Here is a 27,534-nt window from a genome sequence, read left to right on the forward strand (position 1 = left end):
AGGAACTATCAATTCCCAGTTAACAGGCATAATTTGTGTTCACTAGCCATGTCCGAGGTTTACAGTGATATCATGATGAAGTGCTATTATATCGTCACTGAAAAAACCTGCTTCAATAGTGCAGTAATATCAGTATCCTGCTTTCATTAAAGCAATGGCCCATGGCAAAAGTACTGGCAGTAGTTGTCACTACACAAGTACCAACTTCATACTTTAGAATTCATATTTCAAAATGCTCACTTCAGCTTGAGGATCATACCACCATAGCTGTAAGATCAGTTATACCCTGGTAAACACAGACACAGTTTTTATGGCTACACAATTGTCCTAGTTCAGCAAGCTGGGACCAGTTTATCACTGTGTGGATGTGACCAAAGCTGTGTATTCTAAACCCTCTATGTAATCTCTCATGAACTGTTAACAATGGACCATTTGCAGCAGCTGCCCAGAGCACACCCCTCAGGGTGTGAGCTGGGTGTGAAACAAGCCTGTGAGATAAGAGCTGTAATAACTCCCCTCCAGGAAGTCGTTAGCACCTTCACACCCAGCCTGAGGGGTTGTGTCTGCCAGTGGGCCATCAATGATTCCAAAAATACCCCATGACTCACAGAGTTAAATTACGCATTGTGGAACTCCCCGCCCTGGGGGAGGTACTGGGCAGTCCCACCTGAACTGGAGGGTATATAATGTTGGAGTTTGGGGACTTCTGGGAAAACTCACCAGATCCAGAGGAGGACCAGAACCTTGACAGGACTGCAACCGTCATCTGCCCCAAAAGTTTTTCCTTTTCTTTTACTTTGGACTCAGGGGGGCAACTAACGAACACTATTCTGTTTGTGCCCCAGGGTGCTGGGTTATACTTGTGAGTTTTGTGGGTTAAAACCAATTTTTCTTTGGTCACTGCATTTATTGTAATATTTTTATTACATTGTAACACTGACATACAATCTTTCTTGAGTTGGGTTCATTTCTCCTGCTGGTTTACCTTTAAACCAGCACAACAATGCACCAATGGCTCTAAGACTCCCAGTACACATACATAGAGCCAATCAGTTGGTTTATCCTCATTTCAAATGTATTTGGTGGACTGGTCTGAGACTAAATTTATCAGAGTCCAAAAGGATATTAAACAAAGTCTCCACAATTCAAAACACAATGCTTGCTCAAGACAATCTATGGAATTGATTTTAAATAAAACTCATTCCTTTGTTTCTCACACAATCTGCACATTCTCTTATTTTGCTGTCATTTTTTTGTCATTTGTACATAATAAGATATAAAATCTGCATTAACCAATCTGCTATGGAGGGCAGTTGATGCAAGGCTCTATCCCCTCCAGTTATCTACAGGTTAGATGTGACAATCCAGAAGTTCTCTCCCAGCCTTATGTTCCTGCAGGACACTGGCACAATACAGAGAGTTGGACACAACAGCTGCCCACAACAGAGGGCTCTAGCAAAGGGTCTGGCATTTCCCAGCTGAGAGAACAGCATTTCACCACAGATCACACAGAAAACACCTAGGCTAATACTACCAGAGGAAATCAAATATTTGCACAAGAAGAAAGTGATGAATTTCAGTCATGCGTGAAGGGAAACACAGTGAATAAGAATTATACAATGCCAACACGAACTTGCCCTTAAGAGACACAGAACAGTTTATTCTGAATGGAATAGAGTAACAAACAGCAGAATGAATTTTTTTTCTTGAAGGTGGAAGAAACAGATAATTTCCCAAGCATCATAAAAAAGGAGTCTAAAAACACTAAAAGAAGGAGTAGACCTTGATTCTTCTGTAGAAGAATCTTATTTAGTTTACTTTTAAAAGAACAAAAATTTAAACAGGTGCACTCATTTCAGTTACAAACTGATAATCCAATCATTCCAAGGCTGGCAAATGAGAGATTAGGGGTTCAAATAATGCAAAATAAAGGAATAGGAACTCACAGGGATATCTGCTGTTCACCACTGCAGTATGAGAGTGGCTAATCACATAACATAGCTTGTCTACAAAAAGCTCTTCAAGAAAGACTGAGATTATTAAAGTGCAGACATCCTTCTGTGGGAAGCAGGGAAAACTAGTTTATTATTTAAAGGCTGCCAGAGCTAAGAGCAGGAGAAGCAGCTGATTTTAGTTTCTAATGAACACGTGGTGCATTCCTCTTTACCACAGGTTACAGTTCTGGAAAAAGGGAATAAGGAGAAAAAATAGATTCCGCCTGATGAAGAGGAAGAAACATCCTTGGATATCAATCAGACAACATACAAAGTCTGTTTTGAAGTAGTTTTGAGGGGTATAGGGGTATAGTGACAAAAGCCCATATGGAAGTAAAACCAGCGAAAAACTACAGGTCAGGCAGTAAGACTCAAATTTGCAGTTTGGAGACCAGAAATCACACTAGGCCATGGCAGGTTTGGAATAGCAAGAGACCAGACCAAACTTGGAGAGTCTGGGTGTCTGAAGAACATAGGTGATGGCTGTGCAACCACAGCTCCCTCTTGCACATACACTGGCCATGTATCATCTGACCTCATGGGCAATCTCTCCCACCAAACACACCCTATATAAGCCCATGCAGACCAAGTCTTTCCACAATAACACGCTGTCTGCAGCCCATTTCTACCCATTAGTCAGAGGAAGGCCATGAGCAGAAAAAATTGGTCTTTCAGATTCCACACAGGGGAGGCTATGCAAACCAAGAGGCAGAAGGCTGAGCAAGTCCACACTGGTATTTTATCCATAGCATTACTGCAAGAGAACTATCCAGGCTAAAATCTGCCTTTTTCTCCTTATCTCCTTATCTACACTGACAGCAGGAGGGTTTAGTTCCACTCCTGCTGTGCAGAAATTCCGCAGGACCAAGACCAGCAAGTTCAGGGACAACAACCTGTGTACTACAATACCAGCTTCAGGAGAGTCCAGATGATCAACAGGCCAAATTCCAAGAACCCAGTCACCTTGTCCCTCTGCTGGTTACCAAGAATGATTCAAAGAACTGATCCCTGGAACCAGAACATGGCTATGCTTCCCACAAACCTATTCTAGCAGGATACTACAGCATGCAAGGCCTCAGTGTCAAATGTTGCTTGACAAGACATATGAGCCCAGTGGTCACCACGGTTAAGACAAATTTCACCGAAAGTGTATCCTTGTGGTGATAACACTCAAGTGTGTGCTTCCACTGACCTGGATTATATTCGCCAAGGGGATGAGCTGCCACAGTCCAAAGGAGACCAAACACACAGAAACATGAAAGTTTCATAATCATGAAATCAGCCCTCCAGTGTAAAACTGAGAATGCACCAGTTGGATGGTACACATGTATGTATCACTATTTGGTGAATAAGTCAAGCAGGATATACATTTATTTAGGAAGAACATTCAAGGAAAAAAACCCCACAGAAATATATACATTGCAAGTATGAACTTCTGTGAAGTTTAGAATATCTTTATAGGAATATCTTTATATAAATATCTTTATATGTAGATGAAAGGGAAAAGACTAGAGGCAGGATCGTTGTGTGGACCCTGTCCTAGTTACAAGCTCTTGAGAGATGAAATTGTCTTGAGAAGTCATCAAGGGTGAGGTAAGGGGTGGGGAAGAAGCCAGTGTAAAGCGACATGTAGGACAGTGAAAGATTTAGGAACATGTTGAATTAATATTTTGCTTCAAAGGCAAGAAAATACCATAAGGCTATCTGTGACTCATAAATTAATGGAGAGGAACATATTCAGACAAAAAAGAGGTGACTTTCTTCTGAGCTACCTAGATACATTTTCACTTAACTTCCATTCTATAATGATCACAACCACGAAGGCTCAAAGCGCCTTCTCTATCATTAACTGATGTGATGCTTTTGAAAGGTCCCTGTGATGAAAGGAGAAGTTCAGCAGAAAAACCTGCAAAATATGAGTATTTGTCCTCAGAGAGATGGATATAATAGAAAATCTAGTTTAGACATCATATAAAATGTCCCACAAATGTAATGCTTTAAAAATACTTTAAAATTAAATATTTACCCAGATCCTTAATGAGTGATAATGCTTCCCATGATATAAATGCTCCACCACCATCATCCATAGCTCCCTGCCCAACGTCCCAGCTGTCCAGATGTCCACTGACCAGTACAATCTAGAAAAGCAGATAGGAGAAAACATACCTACATTAAAACACTGAATCAGAAAAGTCAGTTTAGCATTTAAGCATTTTAATGATTTTGTCATAAAGTTGGCCTTTTAGATTAGAATTGGAGGAAAGAAATATTTCAAGTAAAACTAAAATACTGTTCTCTAGTTGCTGAATATATATCTGGGATGACCAAATGCATCCTACTGCTTCAAACCACTGGGTAAGTCAACTAGATATGCTGTGAGAAATGTTTAAATGAAAGGTTTTATTTAGTACATTAAGAAAGTGTACACTTTCCAGAGAGGCAGGAATACTACACTGCTGAATGGGGAAAATTTCTTTCATGTTCCATCTGCTTAAGCCCTTAGGCATAAAGTTTGATTAACTCTATTTTTGGATGCATAAGGAAGATAGAACTTAGACTGAAGCATTCCCAGAGGTTTTTGTTCTATTATATATCCATGGTATTTGTCACAGAGGACCTCTGATTTATTACTGGATCCTCTATTTACTACAACAATGAAAAGGTATTTTATAGGTCCATCAGTCATAAGGATATTTCAAATGGCTATTTAAAACATGCTAGCAAGTCCAAGATGGGTTTTCTGCACATCAAATTTTGTGGCTACAGTAAAGAATAGTAGTATAGGCATCTCCAGAAACATCCACTTTCAGATCTGAACACTTCAAACGTTGACAAGCAGCATCAGACCAACACCAGCTGATGTATCTATGATTGCAATGGAGAAGTCAAGGAGGGACAAAAACTCTGAACCAAGCAGGCAGTGTGGCAAAATGATGCAATAGCACAAAACCAAGAGCAGGAGTCGCTGCATTACCCTAGGAATCTCTGAAGAACTGGTACCAGTAAAAACTAGCCCTGGGATAGGGTAGGAAGTGTTCAACCTATGACAGCTCAGCACTAAGGAAAAACTGAAGGAGACCCTGGACCATCCACCTGTGTCCTGCCCAGAACTTGTCATACATGAAGGGATGCTTCCTACTCTTTGATTGGCTGATGTCAAACAAGTCTCAGAGTTGTGGGATCCACAAAAATATGAAAAATATTCATTCCTCCTGCCACCTTCTTCTTTCTAAGGGATGAGGATCTCCTGGCATATTATTTCATCCATCACAGGACAACTACTCTAGCACTGAAAATGAGAACATAATGATTTTTTCCTGTTATAACCCATGCAGGGCAAGGGCCTATGCTGTCAACCATGCAGTGAACATCGTAAAGAACTAACTCGGGGTCCAAACATTAAGATCTCTATTTTGCTCTTCACATGAGATAAACCTTACTGTGTTTTCACTGGCTGTTAAAAATAATGGACTAACAGATCACAGCAAGACAAAGGGCATAAAGTGCTCATCAAACAACAGTGTTTTTACATTAACGAAATACAAACTGACCCTGAGATTAGCTAAGTTGTTAGAGCCTGGTGCTACTAACTCCAAGGTTGTGAGTTTGATTCCTGTATGGACTATTCACTTAAGAATTGGACTCTATGACTGTTGTGGGTCCCTTCCAACTCAGAATATTATGTGAAATCCGGTAACATAACTAAAATACCTTCAATATCAAACAAGGACTTTGAAAAAGTACTAGTCATATCCATTGTACTGCCATGAGTCCAACCAGAATGTACAAAACACCTTCAAATTTAGAAAATACACTGTGAGATGTTTATAAATGTGTGTGTTATAAAAACCAGAAGTGTAATGCTTTAGAAGCAGGAAAAACTTATCACCAAAATTTGAAGAGCAGTTTACTTTTTCCTTCTCAGATGTCTCAACTTTCTTTTCTGCTTATCCAGCCTTAACTCAACATGTGTTTGCTTTCCAGCGCAGACTGATTTCCTTGGTAGTAGACAGACATGCTGCAACTTTTATTCCAAAACCTTCCCTCCTCCCAAAGTGCTTAAATTTGGATGGCAAGGCCCTCTGCAAAAGCTTCAGAATTACTCAGGGGTATTCCTGCAATTTAATGTCATGACACTCTCAGGCCCAGCATGAAGATTGCAAACAGCATGTTTTCCAGGGACATTGCCCTGCAGTAGAAGTACTTAATGTGCAACAGCCCTCTACTGCAATAGCGACATAGCTTGAAACCAGATCATCTGAGAAAAGCTGAACCAGCTTTGGAGGCAGAAACCTTTCTGAAATGAGAGCAGAGAAGTGCTTACTGTGGTACTCCTTGCTCTTTTTGTTTTCTTAGAACAGAGAACTAAGCACACACATGTGTGCACTTGCAGGTGGTGAGGGTGATGCATTAATGAAGTCTGCTTTGCGTTCATTCAGGCATATGCAGCCCCACTGCAACCAGCCTTTGGAGGAGAGAGCTCAAAACCCACCACACTTTGCATCCAACTCAATACAGTCCACTCAATAAGGAATTCACAAATAATAACAACTTTTTTAAAAGAACAGAAAAGGCTTTGAGTGAAAGCCCAGTTGTCTGTGGTATAAAGGATGTCTATTTCACAATTCCAAAATTGCCATGTGGTTGGTTTGTTCTTAAAGCAAAAATTGGTTTAAGAAGATAACTCTTTTGTCTCCTGGGAAACAGCTTCAAGGTGAAGTGAATTAATTGGAACGAATTTGTAAACTCATTGAGAGGGAACCAAGCTTACAATAGAAGTGGTGCCTTGTCTTTAGCAGCGAAAGAATACCTCATTAACATTGTTCCCTGGAGCACTCTCAATATTAGTGTCTGAGAGGGAATTATTCCTCATTTCTGTGGAACAACATGTATTGCAACAGCAGGAAATACTGAATCAGAAGAAGGTGGTGTAATATCATTTGGGGTTACAGACTCCAATTGTAAAGCATCTTTACCAACTCCAGAACATTACACTAAAACAGATCAAGGTTCAAGAGGATTGAGAAAGTCAGATAATTTTATGGATGAACTTTCACTTTAATTTACTGAAGCTGTTGCCAAGAGCAATTACATAAATACAGCCATTGTAATTCTATGTGAAAGTTTTTTCAGAACAGTTGTTTTTTTAAACTATCATGCTTTTGTAGCAGCTGCAAAAATGAAAGTTTCACTGATCATGCTGATAGCCATAGACATTCTTAAAATAAGACAGTTATAAAATAACAAAAAGCACTATGTTTATCTTGGTCTTTAAGTAGACATAATGTGTCTGAGCAATGAATGGGAATATTTCTGAAATTTAGTCCAAACCACTATATTATTTAAAGTAATATAATAAAATAATAGCATTGGAATACTCTGTTTTGGTGGGCTAATAACAAAGGCGGTTAAAGCTATCAAGGATTACTGCAGTTTTCACATTGATTCCAAACTTCTTATGTGTTTCTCAGCTCCAAATCTACACAGAGACGAATAACTTATGTTTGCATAAAATATCCTTATAGAAATGTCATCCCATGCCAAGACAATGCAAGAAATGTAAAGCAATGCTTGTAAGTATATGTAAGTATTTGTTTTACATATACAGAGAAACCACAAGCAACTGTATAGGACAAATCCAGCAATACTCATTTGCCAAACTGATCAAAAATAAATTTAGGACACGACAGCTTGCAGGCAACAACTTAAGATTTGTCTTTCCTGTTCTATTTCCTTCTGCATCAGCATTATAATCTCTACTGGATGCCTTTGGGTCCTGTCCAGTATTTCAACATTTTGAAATTTATATTATATTTAATATATTTATATAATATATATTTATATTTTTAATATTCTAAATCCAAGAAAATTATTAAAAGGAGCCACATATTCACATACATGTGTGTATGTCATGGGCTTTTCCTTTTCTAAGCAGAAAACAAAACTTAATCTCCCATTCCATACCTAGTCACACAGGCCAATTGCATTTGTCATGCAACAACTTCACAAAATGTAGGTGAACTACCTTCTGCTTGGTTAAAAGAAATTTTAAGGAATATCTATCCCACTTTTAGTTAATCTCAATTCTTTCTATGCAACCTTAGAAATCATAAATACTAAACATTAGGAAAGAACAGTGAGCAATGTTTTTAATCACTTAATCTAGGATAGCATTTGTATTAAGTTATGAAAACCAGTATGCAGAGTTCCTTCATGTCACTGCAATAGATGCATGAGAGGTAATGAGGAGTAATGGAAGAGTAATGAAATCATCATTCATCTTTGCCCTTCAAGGATGAAGAATGTGGATTCATGGATGGACATCAGGGTCCACAAAGTAGGATTTTTATTCATGGAATCTGCCTATCAACATTTTTTCTTAGAAAAGCATAGTCATAACTTTCATTATCCGAAACACCAAAAAGTACTTTTCCTCACATCTTCCTCCAGCAGACAGTGAAGATATGGAGCATCTTAACTTAGACACAGAATCATAGAATAATTTGCAAGAAGAGGACAGAAAACTTAAACAAGGATCAAATACACAGGGAATGGGATGACCAAGAAACTAAACAGGATATTAGAACCAGATCAAGCATCTTTAGTGATGACACATTTGAACTCCAAGCATCTGCTCTAGACTGTAACTCGAGTTCTTTTCAACTCTTCACACACATTTTCAGTCAAATAATGCCACAAGTTAGTTGTCCGCTCTGCTATACAGGTCTACAGTGTTCCCATCCTGTTCACAAATACCTGGAAACTTGTGAAAAGCATTTATATTCAATATTTTTTGGTTCTTTTTTCTTCAACTTGCTTATAAATAGGTCCATTTGAAACTTTAGGTGCCACAACAAGGTCTTACATTATTTGACTGGATTTTTTTCATTAATCCCCCCACAGTGCATGGGATATTTGTATAATACTTAACTTACACACACACACACCCTATAGAGTGGATTTGTGTTTGAACCAAAACTAGAAGAAAACAGAAGCAAGATAAGAATTAGGATCCCCTACTCAATCCCATTAAAATTGCTTACAATTTCTCTCCTTTCCCAGACACTCATTACTCTCTTTATTCTCACAAACACTCTCTCACTTAAAAAATTTCTATTTTCTCCAGTTCCAACAAAATTTATGGCACTAAATAAATATGACTGAAGAACTATTAATACCAGCTTCTCAGATCAACCCAGTACCAAATTCAGGCCTGTGCTCCTAAGTATAGGGAGTACATTTTCAGGAATTTACACATTTGGACAGCATTGTAGCTATGGATAGCCAGATGGCTTCAGTTTATAAGGATTTAAAGATTTTCTACATTTCACTGTGTTAACAGCATGAGAACAAAGAAAAATGAGAGTCAGCATATCATGTACCTAACTTGTGGGTAAATAAAACAGCTGGCAGGACTAAATTTATGCCCAACATGTTTAACTTGCGTTCAAACCTATGAATAAATAAAGTCTTCATATACACAGATTTTCAAATTAGCAGTAAATATGGCATGGCAGTTTTGGGATGTATTACCATCATCCACAGGGGTGCTAGCAAATATATTCTGGAAAAGGGAAACACCAAGCAATGTGCATTTCTACTGCTTACCCACATAGCAAAGCTGTCACTAGTGTTCACAGCATCCTTCCTTTAAGCAATTCTTAGTCTGCAGACTACATTTCCTTTCCCTTTTTTTAGGAAAAATTCTGTTATGTGAATTTGTAATCCTATGTGCTGTAGCACCATACTGACTGCAGCAAATTCATCACACATCATCATCTTTTCTGGAAACCAACCCAGCTCTTCCAACAGCAAGACAGGTAATCAAAGAAAATTTCTCAAGCACTGCATTACAAAGATTATCATTAAAACAGTTCTTGAAGGGACATTGCATCTTGTATACACTATCATTATTCAAGTTCAGCATTTCAACATTTGGGGAAGACAAGATGGCAAAGCTGAGTGTCTATCAGCAATATACAGTACTAGGAGTACTATAACATAGTACTATATAGCATGGGATTAGGGCCAGACTAACATGCAAAGTTAGATATATAGATTCAGTGCATCTACTTGAATATAGACTCTACTCTGTTTTAAAATGTGTGGGCCATACCTACCCCAAAATAATTACTTTGTACAGCAATATTTAAACTAAGTTCTACTCTATTGTGTGTAATTCCATCAAGTTCAACAGCTAAATTCAAGCATGGAGCTCTATCAGACATACTCAGTTGTAAAAAAAGCTTACGTGGAAAAAACTTTGTGAAAGTCTACCCTGACCATTTCCCAGATATTCGATTTGGGCTACAAATTGTTAAAGATTTGTGAATTTCTGCATCCGCCTTTAAGAAAACACTAACTGCCCCCAGTTAAACTACAATTGGACTAAATAATGCCCTAAATGTAAATTGGGAACATTACCACATTTAGAGGATTTTATTTTATATATATAAAGATATTTCTTCTTCTTTAAGATGGTTCTTAAAACCAAAGTTTTAAGCTTTGGTGTCCAAATAATATGACTTCATTGGACTGCTCCTTTTATTAGATTTTACGCACATTAGGAATGGTTCTTAAATAATCAGTCTAGCTGTCTCAACTAATTTACAGTCCTAAAGATACAGTGAAGTTCAGAAAGAAAAAAATGATTAAAACAACAACTGTCTTTTCTACTTAATATACAGTGTAGTAAGTCTTAACTTCCAGGCTTTTGATTAAATGATAGATCTGCACATGAAACAGAAGTGACTCACTTAGTCACACAAGAATCCAACTCTATTATTGCTAAAAAGCTGATTAACCTTCAGAAAGCCTCTGTGTCACAATATACAGCAAACTCTTTAAAGCTGAATCTCTACTTTGTAGAAGTGATTGAAAATAAAGTGTTCTTGGAAAGTACTGCAATCAAACCTCCCTGTTTGAACTGAATCTCAAAAGCACTAAGCAGTTAAATAGCATGGGCTGATATAATTTATAGCATATATGACAGTGAAGGAGAAAATTAGACTGAAAATAAATTATTACTGATAAAGAAATTGTAGTAAAGATAACAAGACACAGAAACTATATGAGTATTAAAGACAACCAAATAGTGCAATGGCTACCATTTTCATATGAAATGTTGGATTTTAAGACTTGGAATTTCCATATTAAAGTCCTCCAGAATATTTTGTTTCCTATTTCCTGAGTTGTAACATTTGAGAATACTATTCTTCATAATACTCTGCTTTGAAAAAAAGAGTAATTTAATTTGTGTATTTCAACTCACTTCTAGAGGTTTTAAGAGGAAAAATCATAACAGTAACTACCTCTAAACAAACCCAGGAATCACTGAAATATCACTTACCCTTGCATAAAGATGGTGCTATGGCTGCTTTTCTTCTAGTTCAAAGAATCTCTGCAATATCCCTGTATGAAAGCTGAAATGGCATCTGAGCTGATGTGCAGAGAGAAACACTCTTTTTTCTACACTTACCAAAGGAAGATGTCCCTTACACATGAAGTAGTCAATTTTATAATCTAGAATATTTGTATTTACATATTTTTCACTTTAGAGATGTATAGGATTCCACATTATTACAGATCTATCAACATTCTCAAATATTTTACATTTGAAATTCCTTTTCCTGGTAACAAAATTAATCACCACCCAAGTTAATCTCAGCTAAAATAAACACTAATGCCCAATGCTACTTCTTTCATTGAAGCATTTACAAAAACTGTCCTACTTGTACACTGTGATGCTATGCATTACTAGCAAGCTCCCAAAACTGTAAAAATAGTAGATTTTTCTTAAAAAAAATTAGAAATATTGCTTCCCCTCAAGAACACTAGAGGATCCCTTATTAAGTCAGAACCATGACTCACTAGCCCTGGTTTAGAGCATTCTGATGACCTGAAACATCCTGAGTAGCCACCTTTCAACTGTCCTCAAGCAAACAGACTTGACTTTAAAAATTCCCCACGAAGATTGCTGATGGAAGCAAGCCCAAACAACCCTTAAATGGCTGTAACAAAAGAAGAGGACTACAAGAGAGGAGGCTTCAAAACCTAACGCATGTTCCCATGCCAGACATCAAGCATCAGAGAATACCTGATATTGGAAGGGAACTCTGACTGTGCATTGACTTCCATGCCCTGCTCACAGCAGAGTCAACTTATATCTGATCAGTCAGAGTTTTGTCCAATCAAGTGCTGAAAATTTCCTACAACGGAGATGCCACAGCCTCTCTGGACAAACTGTTTCAATGTTGACTTTTAGGAAAATATTTTTTCTAGTATCTATTATAACACAAGCTTTTTAACAATGTGCCCTCCTCAGCCCCCACCGCAGCAGCAAAGGTCAAACTGGATTTTTAATGCTGCCAGCAGAAAAGCCTGCCTCGTGAACCACACCTGCAGATGCTTTTATTATTCATCACCACCAGCTGAACAAAATGGAAATTAAACTTTTGTCTCTTACCACATCATTGTCCCTCAGCCATTACACATATTAAAAGGAGTGCTGATCACATAATCAGTTCTTCCAAAACTACCTCATCATCCCACTTCTACAGTCACAATGACCTACCAAAACCAGTGATGCCTCTTGTCCTTGCTACTCTGTAGTGGGAGGTGGCTCCATGCCTTTCTGCTGCATTGGCAAAACCTGCCATCTCGCGCAGTCACAGACTCACAGGCCCATGTTCACAGTTACAACTCCATTCCATGTGAGAGGTTCTTCTGATGCTGCCCTCTTATTCCACAAATCCACACACAGACAAGGTTCTTGCCATTTCTTTGACTGCTGACTAAAGGGTTTCATTGTCTAGTTTGACAAAACACTGAATTAGTCTTTCATTTGATTACTGCAACCCTTATTTATTTCTATGGCTTATCCTATGTTCCTGGCACCTGCACAAGTTTTCTCAGAATTTTGCTAAGATTACCCTTTTATTTGTCACAGTTTTAAGATTATTACTCATTACTAAATTTTTGAATCTGTAAATAGTATTTTTATTCCTCTCCTCCATATAGATTGCTTCCCTCTTAAACTGCACAATAAATGTTTCAATGCAGTGCTGACTTCAGGTATTCTCAGAAGTGCAGGAACCCACCATGGATGTAGGAAGTCACAACAAAGCGATGACTGAAACACCAGAACATGAAGTACAGGGATGTCTTAGTTTAAGGGAAACCAAAAGGCTTACCAAAACCAGAGGAGAGGATTCTTCCTCAATAACAACATCACTCCTTATTAAGTATTTTAAAAATGAACTTTAATTAGAAAATGGATATAAGACGGATAACTTTTCTTAACTACTATATATAATATGTAGAGATAGATATACATATATATATATAACTATAAACAGACCAAAGTAAACTACTCCCCCAGCATAAAAAAAAAGAACAACCACACCCTCCAAAACCCCCTGTAGGTTCCTCCTGGAGCAGTTATATTTATGGACAGTGTCAGTGTCACACCTCGGCTAGCTGTGAGGTGAATTCTCAGTCTTTTCCCAGCGAGGCAGAGACAAGGGGGTGAACAACTCATGTGGTGCAGGATGGAGCCTTTTTTGTGGGGGAAAAGCACACTCTCTCTCTCCTTGTCCTTTGTTCAGAAAGAAGGAAAAGCTGGGTGTTGAGGAGTGGTGATAATTCCCAGGAATCTTCTTGCAGTCCAAGACAGTCCCCAGGAAGGAAAGGTCTGTAGTGTGTCCTGAAGTAGCCGTGACCTTCCTCTCTCTCTCTCTGAAGCTCAGGGTGCCCAGAGATGGAGGGGGGAAGGCAAGGAGCAGAGTCAGAGAAAAGCTCTCACCAGCTTAGCAAACAGTGGCTCTTTCCCTGCAGCTGCCCAAAACCAAAAGTCAAGCCAGCTCACAGGAAAAAAATCTCTCCCACCCCCAGGTGCTTGGGTTCTGTTTCTCACCTCCACCCCACCATTCAGCTGGAATCTGAAGTCATCAGCCACTCTTTTGTCCTCAGTCCTGGCACTTCAATGCCCAAACCCTTGTGTTGTTATGGTGAGCAAAATTCTCTGAGGGACTCCTCCCAACACCACCTTCCTTTGTTTGAGCCTTTAACAGGGGAACAGCAGGAGGACAAGAGGTGCTACTATCTCCTTGGGTTCCTATAGGTATGGTGGATGGCTTGAGTGACCAGGGGTCTGTAAATTATGGCTGCAGGCTATTTAGGGAGGCCAGGCTGGAAGGCTGATGAGGAGGCACTGCCCTTTGTGTGACAGCAGTGAGATCTCCTGGGGCTCTGTCTGAGGGCTGGTTGATGAGCCAGCTGGGAGCTTCTGGGTCAGGATAAGAAGGCAGACTGATGTGGGTGACACTGCAGTCTGTCTGCCACAGATAGCCTGAAGAGGAAGAAGTAAATGAGGCCTTCTGCAGACAAATTCACAGACCCACATTTGAGTCCCTGGTCTTCATGGGGCACTTAAACTGCGCTGATATATCAGGAGGGCAAAAGCATTTAGCAGGGTACAAGCAATTCAGGAGGTCTCTGGAATACACTGATGACAACTTCCTCACTGAGGTGATGAAGGAATCCCTGAGAGAGATGCTCTATTAGACCTCACACTTAAAACAAAGAAGAACTTCTTTGGGATGTGAAGATCTGCAGTGAATATAAGATGGTGGAGTTCAGGATCCTGAGATAAAGGAGCCAGGCAAATGTCAGGATTTTTGTCCTGTTCTTGTGGAGAGTTTAGCCTGTTCAAGGAACTGCTTGTAAAAATCCTGAGACAGAGTTGTAGAGGAAAAGAGTCCAGAAGAATTGGCTGATTTTCAAGGGTCATGCTGGCTCTGACCAGCTGGAAAGCAGCTTGGCAGAAAAGAAGCTTGGGGCACTGGTGGACAATGAGTTGACCATGAGCCAGCAGTGTGCCTGTGCCATAAACAAGGCCAACAGCATCCAAGCTGCATCAGTCAGAGTGCTGCCATCAAGTCAAGGGAGGGTGATCCTCACCACTCAGCACTGGAGAGACACATCTGGAAGTGGTGTCCAGCTCTGAGCAACCTAGGAGCGTCTGATGGAGCTGGGACTGGAGAATGTGTATAAATACTTGCTGGCAGATGGGAAGAACAGGAAGGCAGATTCTTGTCAGTAGTACCCACTGACAGAACAGGAGGCACCAGCAGAAACTGAACAGAAGAAGTTTCACTTAAAAATAAGAAAAAAACCTTGTTACTTCAAGGGTTGTAGAACACTGGAACTGCTGTCCAGGGGGGCAGTGGAGTCTCCACTCTCGGAGATATTCAAAACCTAAGTCCTACACAACCTGGTCTAGCTGACCTGGCTTTGAGCACAGGATTGGACTACATGATTTCCAGAGGTCTCTTTCTGTAATTATGACACTGATACAAATGAATAATGAATGTCGAATTGACATTTTCTTCTGGATCTATATATAATCCACATTTCTTTTGGCTCTGAAAATTTCATTACAGATACAAAAAGTAGAACACAACTTGGAAATCAATTCTACCAAATTCCAGTATGTCGTTCAAGATCCAGACAGATAAAGTACAACTGTAATCTTCAATACAATATTTTACTGGCACAAGACAAAAGACCTCTTTTCTACTTAGAGTAATCAAAAGCATAGTAAAAATTAAAGTTGGTAGGAAATCCATTTTATGAAGTAATTTTCAATTCTTTTCTAACTGTTTTATGAACTGATGCAAGAACCCACAGAAACAGGACTTGCTTGCAACATAAAAAAGTCTTTATCTTACACTGACCATAAAATAATTGCTTTGTGTATTGTATGAAACATGTCTTCAAAGCATCAACATAATTTTCAGATTACAAGTCTTTTTTCACCAATGATAGTCCCTTCAGTTTCTTTTTCTTTCTGATAATTAAAACAGCACTTTTATTGAGTCTTAAACATGGATTTAGAAAAACATTTATTTCTCATGTCTACATTCACATTAGTTAATTATACTGTATTTATCTGTTTGTCAGTAAAATGGGACTAAACAACTTTTTATTATGTAGAGATAGAGTGAAGATAAACATTCATTTTATATTTATGACAGCTTTCATGGAAAATACTAAGAAATGGAGACTTGAAACCCCTGTCTTAAGTTGAAATTATTGGAGCTGTATGTTTTTACACAAACAAAAGTCAGTTCACAATTTCTATCCACAGCCCCACAGAAACCGACAAGTCATATTCCCAGAGACATAGCTAAGTCCTTGAAAGTAACACTGACAGATTTCCACACTCAATTCCCATTAGTAAATCTCAAAATCCCAGAGTTTTGATACGAAGCCATAGCTCACCCCTCATGTTTATCTGCCCTTATTTTTTCTTTATATACTCTTGTGAAGCTTGAAGTGTGTTTGACACAAGTTTTCACCACGGTGGACAAGAGGCTGATTTTTCAAACTCAAACAATGTCTGCAAAAGACCAGATAACAATCAGGATGATTTCAAGGCTGGAATTTCTGCTCAAAGTCAAAAGAGATACCGTTTATTGGAAGCAGTAACACAAAGGCTCTGGAATGCATTTGGAGTGCAACGGACTTGGGTAAACCTGGTGGAAAAGCACAGATGTGGCAAAGAAGGAAAAAAACAGTGGTAACACACACTTCAAGATGTTTGGCATATCACAAGGCTGAAAGGCAGTTCAAGGGCATGAGTGACCTGAGCACTGTATGTCTGCTGCTTGTTACCATCCTTTAATACAGGCACGTGGTGTGTTCAGAGGAGGGCAATGGAGCTGTGGAAGCATCTGGAGCACAAATGTATGTGGAGCTGCTGAGGGAGCTGGAGGTGTTTAGCCTGGAGAAGAGAAGGGTTGGGGGCACCTTATTACTCTCTACAACTTCCTGAAAGAAGGTTGTAGACAGATGGAGATTGGTCTCCTCTCCCAGGTAATAATAACAGGACAAGAGGAAATGGTCTCAACTTGTGCAGGGGAGGTTTAGATTGGACAGCAGGAAAAATTTATTCACCAAAAGGTTTGTCAGCTATTGAACCAGACACAAACCAGTGCTTCCCTTGCACAGAACAGACAGTAGATGGATAATTCATAGCTCTGGACAAATCCTGGAGAAAATTGAAAAACAAGTCAACTGCACTAAGAGAAAGGGAAGAGATACACAGGTTCCTTGTCATGCCTCTTTCCAAAATCATGGTGTGATTACCACAGGTGGGGGACCAAGAAATGCAAGTTATTTCATGTGGAATTGGTTCAGCTTATGTGAAACATTTGAGTATTCACTAGAAGAGACATGCAGAGTGATTACAACATTCATCCCAAAAGTGGCAGAACTGGGAATCAAGTTGAGCCATGCTTTGCACATGGGTCTCCACCTCTCCTCTCTCAGGCGCTTAAGGAATGGCAGCAGGTTGGTATCATCTCTGCTGTTTCCACAGGCACGAATTTCTTCATGTCCTCCACAGAATGAGAAACTTTTTGAGCTTGTGAAGAAGTTCACAGCAGATTTTTTTCCCATGTCCAGCTACAGAGAGGAAGTCAGAAACAACAGAAACACCAGCCAAGGTCCAGGTTATGCAGATGGATTTGTGTGATGTGGGTTTCTGTCTGCTTGGAATTAACATCAAATTTATGTCCCTAGGCCACTCAAAATCTGTCAGTACTAACTAATACTCCCTTTCACTTCACCTTAGACTTGAATCCCTGACCTTCATCTGAAAGGCTGTGTGTCTCACTGCCAGTGTCACCTCCCTCTAGTTTCTCTTCCTATGGCTCCAAGTTAAAATAACTTATTTACTTATAACAATCCCCACACCTCCCAGTTTCACACATGACTGAGGAATGTGTGCTCCCAGAAAATCTGACATCTACACAGCACTGGCTAACCAGCTGGCAAACACCACTGACTGATATTAGACGTCAGTCTAACATCCAAGATAGGCATCTAAAAGGCCCTCTACTTACTCAGTCTCCACAGCCTGCACACCAAATGCAATAAGGGTTCTTGGATTTTTTAATGAAACCTTGTGTCATACTCAAATTATTACTGTTGTTCTACTTGTACTTCACTTCATATCTGCTTTTGTTGAAATGAATTTAATTTGTCCTTCAGGCACTGTTCTCACAGGCTCCTATTCTAATTTTATTAGGTTTTGTGTCTTTAACTTTCAAAATTAAACACAATTGTTATCACAGTAGTACACAAAACTGATTTTATGTCCTGAATTAATAAGCTTGAAAGGCATGTTTAGTTGAGATTTTATCAGGGTTGTACCTGCTTACATATTTCAATAGTTGAATGTGAAAAGAAACTTATTCTATCCTTTAAGTAAAGTTTTGACAAGATTGCACAGAGAGAAATAGGGACATGAAGAACAAGATTCTCCTAATGCAACCACTCTAGTCCTTGTTATCAGATGTAACTGTATTAAAAATATAGTTTATATTTTTTATCATTTGAGTGCATTCAGCAATTTTTAATCCCACATTAGTGGAATTAATAATGCAACCATTTCAGAAGAGCTGATAGGAATCTGTAGTTATCTGTACACTTTTGTCCTCCCACTGATGTCTTACAAAATTTACTACTGATTTTCCAAGCCATTCTTTGATGCTTCACTCCCATTGAAAGAAGAAAAGATGCTCAAATATTGGCCAGCATTTCTTATGTTCATCAAATTCTTCTCAACAGACTGAAGTCTTCATGCAGACAGTTCAGTTTCTGCCTACATAACACAGGAACAGACCAAGGGGAATGGGGGTTGCCAGTTCATTCAAAGGTGACGACATTGTGAGGACATTTTAATTATGCTTTTAAAAAATGTCAGTTGCAAAGTAAGGTCAGAACAAGCATGAAACTTGAACATTTATGTGATTAATCTTTAGCAGTGAGCAGAAGTGTTTGCCTGGATTTTGCATCTTACAGATGAAACAAAATGCAAATTAACTTGTTCTATTACTAAGAGCAAAAAATGGCAAAATTCCTCTGCTAGTGGGCTGCTACTCCTGCCATAGTGAAATAGGTATCAGACACCCTCTTGCAAAAAGCTGCTCCAAAGAATATACTCTCTGCAATGCATGTACCCCCGAAACAAAGAAGTTGCATGTTCATTTCCTGAAACTACCTACATTCATATAATCCAGAGCATAGTTGCAGATCTCACTCTAGTAATTTCAGTCTTTCCAGCTGCAGGACATTCAATACTAATCTACTCTAGTTACACCATTATAATTTTAAGTGAGCCACATATAAGGAGAAGAGACACAGAACAGAAATATTTTTAGGACTTTGCTTATAAACTTTGCAATTTAACAAGCAACATCACACCTTTTATTCCACAATTGACTCAGAGTTATTCTATATATTCCAGTAAACATGTTTTTTTAAAAAAAAAAAAACAAACAACCAAAACCCCAGCTAACTAAAGTTTCATTTCTTTACAAATACACAATGAAAGAAGTTAGTAGAAACAGTAAAGAAGTCAAAGAGAAAGCTAGAGGCAAAAGGTTTCCACAATGCTGTTGAAAGGGTTGACTCCAATTCAAGTATGTCAAAAGAATTGCCCGTGACTTGTTGCCACTATCATCAAAACAGCATAGGTTTGAGGTGAAGAAATTTATACAAACCACTGCCTGGGAACAGATATCAGTTAGTGTTGCTGTCATGTGACCTTTACTCTGAGCACTTCACCAGTGAAAGTAAAAATGAGTCCCAAAATTCAAAACACACACACAAACACCTACAAAAAGATGTGCTAGATTGCCTCTACAGTGATCTCTACTGAGGCACAACATATTCTTGTACTAAGGACACAATCTCTTCAAATTACCCCAAGGAAATCCTGACAAGCAAAACCAGGGTGGAAAACCAGGCTAAAAATATATCACAGAAAAGCTTTTAAGTGGTTATGAGAGACCTGAGTTTCCTTTGGGAAGAATAGCAAAGCACAATAAAGGCTCAAGGTAAACTGAACAGGAATTGCACTGGCAAAGGATGGGTGTGAAATAGGCTTTTTATGTAATAATCAAAGTTGCTCTAGAGAATGCCAGTGGTTTTCCATCACGAGGTTGCCTCAGCATCCCCACACACCACCTTCACCATAGCTGCCCTGACAGCATCTGGAGACCTTCCTTTGCTTGCTCTCCAGACCATCCTGATCATCCATCGTACCCATATGTCACTGGTTCTCGTGAACAAGAAAAGCCTAACTCTCAGGTTGTAACTAAAACTCCCTTCCATCCTCCCCACTCCCTGTTTTTAAACTTCAGGGTGGAATCCATACCCCAGCACAGCTGACAAATGTGAGGGGTCAGTCACCTTCAGTGGATCACTTGGGCTACCAGGCAAATCAAAAGAGAGATTACTTTTCTCCTTAAGATATTCCTCTTCTCTACCACTGGCCAACTCAGGCTGAATCAGAGCAACTTTACCAGAAAGACAGGAAAATGAATAACCATAGTAAGGACAGAGGGGAGAGGGCAACCTCCATTTGGCAACCTGAGACAGAAAAAAATGCAGGGATTTTATCACATTCTTGGAAAGATACTCCATCATTCAATTTCAGTCTTTTCTCCTGCCTCTCCAATATTCAACTCCAATTTCCATTCAATTTATTCAGCCATAAAAGCCTGCTTACTGGCAACTTGAACCACCATGGAGGACACAGAGAAGAAAACCAGAAAACACTTCATAAAGCACTATTCATATTCAGAACTTTATAATGGGCAATACACCTTCAGGTATCACATGTGTATGCATTCTAACCAGAAAATGTAACATTTGAAGTACCCTTAAATGTCCCACAGGTTATTAAATCTTTAGTTTCCAGAGTCTAATCTCAGATCATCAAAGACTTAAATCAACAACTTATATATAAAACAAGATGCACATGTTTTTCAATATGAGAAAGTGCATGCACTTACAAAATACAATAGAGTGCTAAAAGAATAAAGTTCATTTTGCATGACATTTGTAGAAATTTTCTTTTCTGAAATAACATTGTGGAATCCTGAACTATACTAAAGAGAAGTACATTTTCCTATACTTGTGGGGAAATACTGATGATGAGACTATCTAGGTTAATAATAGCAATGTGCTAAAGTAAAATGAATAATATGCCCTCATTGATTCCACATTTTATTTTTCAGTGTTTTCCTTCCCCCCAAAATCCAGGACTTTATACACAATTTTTCATAAACACTCAATCTACTAGATATTAAATCATATTTCCTGACTCCAGATGACTACTAAAAATTTTAAAGGCACTTTTTCCATGTCAATCATAGCCAGAAAACTGCTTTTCCAAAACTCCCAATAGAAGGGAAATTACTAAGTATACTGCTATTACATTACTACTATTTAATGGTGACCATATAACCAGTGGCTGGAATTCTAGTGAACATATACTTCCATTTTGTTTAGATATAGGAGAAAAAGACCGTTTCAACACCAAGCCAGACAACATGTTATACCAGAGACATTTTAAGACATTAATATATGACCTAAAAATATTCTATTGCCAATTGTCCCTTCCATACGATTTCCAGGGTCTGGAGTATGTTCTGAATTTGGGTTTCTTTTGGTTTTGGCTTTTTTTAGCCTACAACCAAGGGCTATTTTATTTTACTGAGTTTCCCAGATTTCATCCCAGCATCTCAATAACTTCCATGGTGTTTAGTGATGTGTCCAGTATCCTTGTATATTCCCTTCCTCATTCTAGCACATTGCAAAATCACTTGGTGATTAAAGAGCACTGTATGCATATGTTGCGCTGGTTTGGTGCAATATGGAGTTTGACTGATTGCCAAAAAGCTTCCCTGCAGATACAGACAACATCCTCATACCTCTCAAAATGAAGATGCCTCCCTCAACAGACGGCAAGTTTTGCCAGAGAAGCACAAGTTTCTATAGTGAATTGCTCCAAGCAGTATTCTGTGGGCAGCAGGTTAATGAATAAAGAACATGGTCTGATGTTTGGGGTGTTTTCTGCAAGGATCACATTTTACTAATTAGGTCACAATTTATTTTTCTTTTATTGCTCATGTATATTAACTGTGAAAAAAATACAGTTTTCAGTATCAATGGCTTTGGCAGTGCACCCTTTATAAATGAAAATACTAGTTAGCTTTATTAATTGGAACATGTCAAGCACAGGCACAAAGAAACCACCGTGTATGCCTTGGGGTTTGGTCAGAAGTTTCTCATCTCTCAGTGCTTGCTGGAAGGATGCTTCTCATACAGTGTTTGGAGCAACTGAGCAGTAGCCACATACCTAAACTGTGTAATAGATGGCATGTTGAATAACATCTCCTACACCAAAAGAAGAAAAGGTAAATTTTGACAGCTTTTGAAAAATAAAAAGATAAAAGCTCAAAGGAAGAAGGGGACAGTACTAACACATTACAAAAATAAAATCTGAGGAAAAGATGTACAATAACCTAAAACATTTTTCTCTGGACTAGCATGGCTGAGGGTGGGAACCCCTTAATTTTTATAAAAGGAAAGCATAAAAGGCAAGTGGTGTACTATATATTCAGGATATCAGTGCAAGTAATAACATTGATATCAATAGAGCAGGAAAGCTAAGAAGGACACAGCTTTTTCTCATGGCTTTTACAGAAGGGAGGCATAGGGAAACTTTGACCCTGTGTCTTTCAAACTGCATATAAGCCTTCTCTACAGCAGCCAAGAAACAATTTGTTGGATTTTGTCTAAACACTTACAGCTAACACACATTAAATATAGTTTTGATTAGGCTGCATTCTTCTGAACCAAGCAAAGTTTATAATATATGTTATTTCTTTTGGTTTATATAACATGTTCCATGCATTAACTTTCCATGTAAACAGCCAGCAATTAGGAAAAATGTCTAGCAAATATCCTCAGATTTTCAGTATCTTCAGGGTGCAACACTTATTAGATACCAGATACTCAATTAATCTCTCTTTTCCATGAGAGCCTTAGATGTGAATACAGAGAGATCTCACTTTGTCCCCAAGCTGGACAAAGCATCTTTAAAAAAATTTTTGTTGTAGCTTTCCCATAATTCAGCAAAATGCATCCATTTTGGACAAGTCACTATTAACATCACCTTAAAATGCAGAATACCTTGCCTTGAGAGTTGGATTCTCCCACACCATGGAAGCATCTGAAGGAGCCCTAAAAACAGGTCACTAAAATGTATATTGTGAAAAGATGAATTATTTCAGAAGGTGGAAGACATAATCTCCAGAGAGCTGCTGAAAAGAATCCAGGCTAGTTTCAATTTCAATCAAAATAGAAAAGATCAAAGGATTGGATGAGCAAGAGAAAAAACACAATAACTACACATTGTGAATTCCAAAGCAGCATCAAAGATGTACAAGGCTGCCTGTGCAAGGCCAGCAGAAGTTCAGACAGTTCCAGAAGTGTCTTAGAAAGACAACTGCAATGGAGTCTTCTCCCAACAGCTGTGCAACCTCTGTCATTGCTGCCTTTGGCTCATTCACTGTCTACTACATGAATGGACAATTATCTAATGAAAATCATCCCTCTTTCACAGGCTGCATATGTAGGTATTCTAGAAACTCCTTTGTTTCTTCTTTGGGTGCTTCTTCCAAACTTTCCAGGTCACAGAAACAATCAAACATTAAATAAATGAAAATCTTCCTCACTAGTTCTGACATGCGTCTGTAATGCTCACTAACTTGAGATAAACCAAAACCAGTGTGGGTAAGGAGAAAAGAAAACTCAACTTTGAGAACAAGCAACAGTTCCCAACAGCAAGCCAGAAGATTTGGATATGACAGCGCACAATCCCCCTTGGATTGGGCATATCTCAAAGCCCCTTCAGCAGAAGACAGATGAGCAAAGGTAATTTTTTCATTCATTGGAATGTGTTTTGACTTTTAAAGTAGAAGAAAGTAGAAGTTAATTTAATAAGATAGTGGAACTAACAAAAACAGACTAAAACTAGAGGCAGAAGAGATGTAGTATGACAGCAAACTTTTCTCCTTGTCAGTATTTTGCAGCATTTGAAACAGTTAAGCACGAACCAAGGAAATTCAGGGAGCCAAATGATCAGCCATTCCATAGACAGCTAAATGTCTCTCTCAGGAAGCTTTTCATGATAGTCCATCTAATAGTCCCTGCTGAGTTTATCCCTAGCAATTATTTATCTATGTGAAGACATTTGTCTTCCTCCCCCACCAACTCAATTACAAAACCACAATTATTCTACAATCATTCTCTCCTGTGATTCCCCATTCTGTATCTACATTTTGTGCTCTTTCCACTAAATTTCTTTGAAGTGATCAATACTGTTCCTTTGTAGGGCTGAAAACCAAAAGCTAAAGATGGACTTCCATGTGATGTCCCAGCTAAGATCCATTAACTGTAACAAATCCTTGCAATTTCGTTCTGTGGTGGTGTGGCAGCTCTAGGAAATTCTATTTCAGAAAACCTCTGTATATCAGCCTGGGAAAAGAAGTGATTGAAAGGAACTACCTGTTCTTGAAAATATTAGTGATAGAAAGGGCTCAAAAATACCAGATGTAGAAAATTCAAATCTAGATGGGACTAGCAAGAATAAAATATCTGAAAAAGTGAATTTTTGAGTGCATGAGCAGCTCTAGGACCCTCAGTAGACTGCAAGGATTTCTGGCTTTGAGAACAGACTGGTTTCAGAAGAACTGAATAGTTAAGGAGACTCTCAAATGTATTATCTGCCATTTCTCATTTTTCTTTCTTGGTCAGGATTTAAAAAACTTGAATCTCCTCTCTCTTGATATCCTCTGCATTTGTTCTTGTTTTAATTCCCTGTGCACATACCATGATTCACACCTCGCTCCATCCCTTTTCATTACCTCCCCTTTGTAACATCCTTTTTTTCTGACAATCCTAATTCCTCAGTTAAACATGACAGAATAAAGGATTTCTCTTTCTACTGCCCAACCATGTCACTTCCCATGCCTCAAAATCCTCTTACTGAGTTTAATCCCTCAGCTTCCCCCACTTTGTCAAACAGCTTTCTGTACTTGGTCTGAACTTCTGGAACTTTTATTTTAAAATCTGCACTTCCAAACTTCTTACAAAGCTGTATTTTAATTGCTCCCTATGTGTCATGCACTTAACTCTTCTCACACCCCTAGTTTCAGCTGTAGAATCTTGTGGAGAGTAACTACCCTGTCATTCTGTTTAAGTATTCCTGAAAACCTGGAATGAGTACAACTACAGCTAACTGAATACAGCAAAATTATGAGGGCAATCATATTCTTTGTTCTAGTTGAGAACACAGCTCAGTCTCCTTTTCTTAGTACTGGATGGTAAGTTTGGCAAGCACCAAATATTCCCACAGAGGGTAACTGCAAGACTCAGATACCTGATCCCAGAGTTTTCAGTGCCGGCAAAATTCCACCCTTCTACCAGCATAGATGGTACCTTTTCAGCAACATGGACCAAAGCCAAAGCAATAAATGCATTTCATTCAGTCCTCTAGAGCACCTAATCAGCTTTAGACTACCAGTTCTTATTGCAAGGTGCTCAGTGACCTGAACCTAAAAACCAGCAAGGATGACAAAATGCCAGCAGGCAGTGCTGTGTCACAGCTGCAGAGGCAAGAACAGAACAGTCAAGGTCACAGGTGCAGTCACCATCAATCAGTGTGATGAAACACTTACACAGTACTGGTTAAAATGCAACTAACTTCTGAGTCCTATAATATTGAAAGCTGCCAAAGTTAAAAGGACCACTTTCAGAAAAATATACCTCCTAAATAAAAAAAAAAAGAGTCCAAGTGCCTGATCCAGTGAATGCAAAGTGGTTTTGGTCCCCATGTTTGATTTTAAAGTAGCAACAAGTACAAAGCTTTTTATTATTTAATATTTTAAATAGCATACTATAAACATTTATCATAATGAACAGGCAAATACTGCAGCAGTAAACATCATCCACGAGCCCTGTTCGAAACATCTTCTGTTCTGATGAAAATTTGCATATGTTAAAAAGTATTCATTGCCAAGTGAATTTCAAAAAGACACAATTTTGAATGAGTGAACACAATAATTTCACATAGATAACACAGTTATGTCTAGATTCAGAGCTGGGACCCATCACATCTTTAAGTTGAAGATTCTTCCCATCCCTTCCTGCAGGCTTTCTGTAGGATAAATATGAAATTTTCAAATCTCCCCTTGAGAACATTTTATCCCATCTAATAAAGCTATGGTAAGTGTTTAAACCTACTTTGAATCCTGCAGGACTCATGGTATTAATATTTCCCAGCTATAAACACTACAATGTAGCCAAATAATGTCAAAATGCTATTCATTAATATTTATTAGATGTTTCCTTACAAGTTCACCACACGTACAACTGATCTGATATTAATGATAAAATTATAAAGACACCTACCTGGTTTATCTCCTGAAATCTCTTCAGCAAAGGTTATACAGTACCAGTTCCTCATAAATTGCACTTGCCATTATACAGCCAACTAGGTCAATTGAATGTTTCTTAAGTTCATAATCAAAGAATTAATTACTTTTGTAGCTTAACAACGAGAATTCTGAGCTCCTAACATTTACTGTTTCTGCACAATTTTTACCAGCATTAACAATGTTGAACAATAGTTCATTCCTATTCTCTTTCCTTAAGTCTCTGTAAGTAGATTTACAAGCACAACCTGCTAGAAAAAGTTTTGAGATCAGGTGTAGTTTTGCCAGTGATTATTTGTAAGAATATTTGCTAATAATTATGAAGTGTTAAGTTACATTCCAGTGTAGTTACAGTTCCTTTCAAATGCTGAGGAAACTGAAAAACAAAAGAAGGATATTTTTCCCCTAAAATCATTCTGCTTTGCCCACTTCATATCACAGCATCTGCATTTCTGCCACTTTGTTTTTAATTCTTTGTAAACAATTTATAGAAGCAGAGCAGTTCCCATGATCAGATTTTTAGATATAAGTATGATCTTCTGCCCTCTGCTTAAGCCCTTTATTATACAAACTGCAATCTTCTCACCCAATTTTTAAAGCATTATTATTGTCCATTATACGACATAACAGAAAGAAGTCAGAAAGGTTCAGATGATAAAGTTTCTGAGGGGAGGATACAGTGAAAACTAAGCCAGATTCTCCTGCCTGTTTTTTGCTTGTAAAAATATCACACTTAATTAAGGGGCTTTTAAAAATTTTCTGACTGAGCACAATATTGGCAAAAACCAAATCAGGCACCAGTCAAAACAAATAATCTCTTTGATTTACTACTCTGATGACTCAAACTGGTTGAGTGTAACTCCTTCTTGAAAGAATTTCGCTCCCCAAATCCCACACTGTGAGTGGCTTTCAGTCCCGTTAACAAAGTGAAGTGTCTCTGGTTTTCACGGGGAGGCTCAGTGATGTGGAGAACTCTGGCAGGGCTATAAAGGCTTGGCAGAATGGAGGCAGTCTAAACAGATACGGCTGTTTGGTTTCTTTGCTGGAACTGCTGAACACAGAAGTAAACGGCATGAACCCTGTTTGCGCGCTCGAAGTATCACCAAAGGCACAGTTCATGAGGAACTGCTCTCTACTGACAAAGACATGCTCAAAAACACCCCTTAAACAGCAAGGATGTATAA

The 27,534-nt window shown here is 38.5% G+C and overlaps 1 protein-coding gene across 1 annotated transcript in view; it reads right to left on the bottom strand.

Moving 5' to 3' along the window:
- The window catches only part of CPQ (carboxypeptidase Q), a 159,671-nt gene that overhangs the window by 58,437 nt on the left and 73,700 nt on the right, over positions 1-27,534 (bottom strand). The window contains exon 5 of the mRNA XM_071554112.1: positions 4,021-4,132. Within this exon, the coding sequence (XP_071410213.1) occupies positions 4,021-4,132 (112 nt within the window). The remainder of the gene's footprint in view (positions 1-4,020; positions 4,133-27,534) is intronic.

This window comes from Pithys albifrons, chromosome 4, assembly GCF_047495875.1.
Source record: "Pithys albifrons albifrons isolate INPA30051 chromosome 4, PitAlb_v1, whole genome shotgun sequence".
Taxonomy (NCBI): domain Eukaryota; kingdom Metazoa; phylum Chordata; class Aves; order Passeriformes; family Thamnophilidae; genus Pithys; species Pithys albifrons.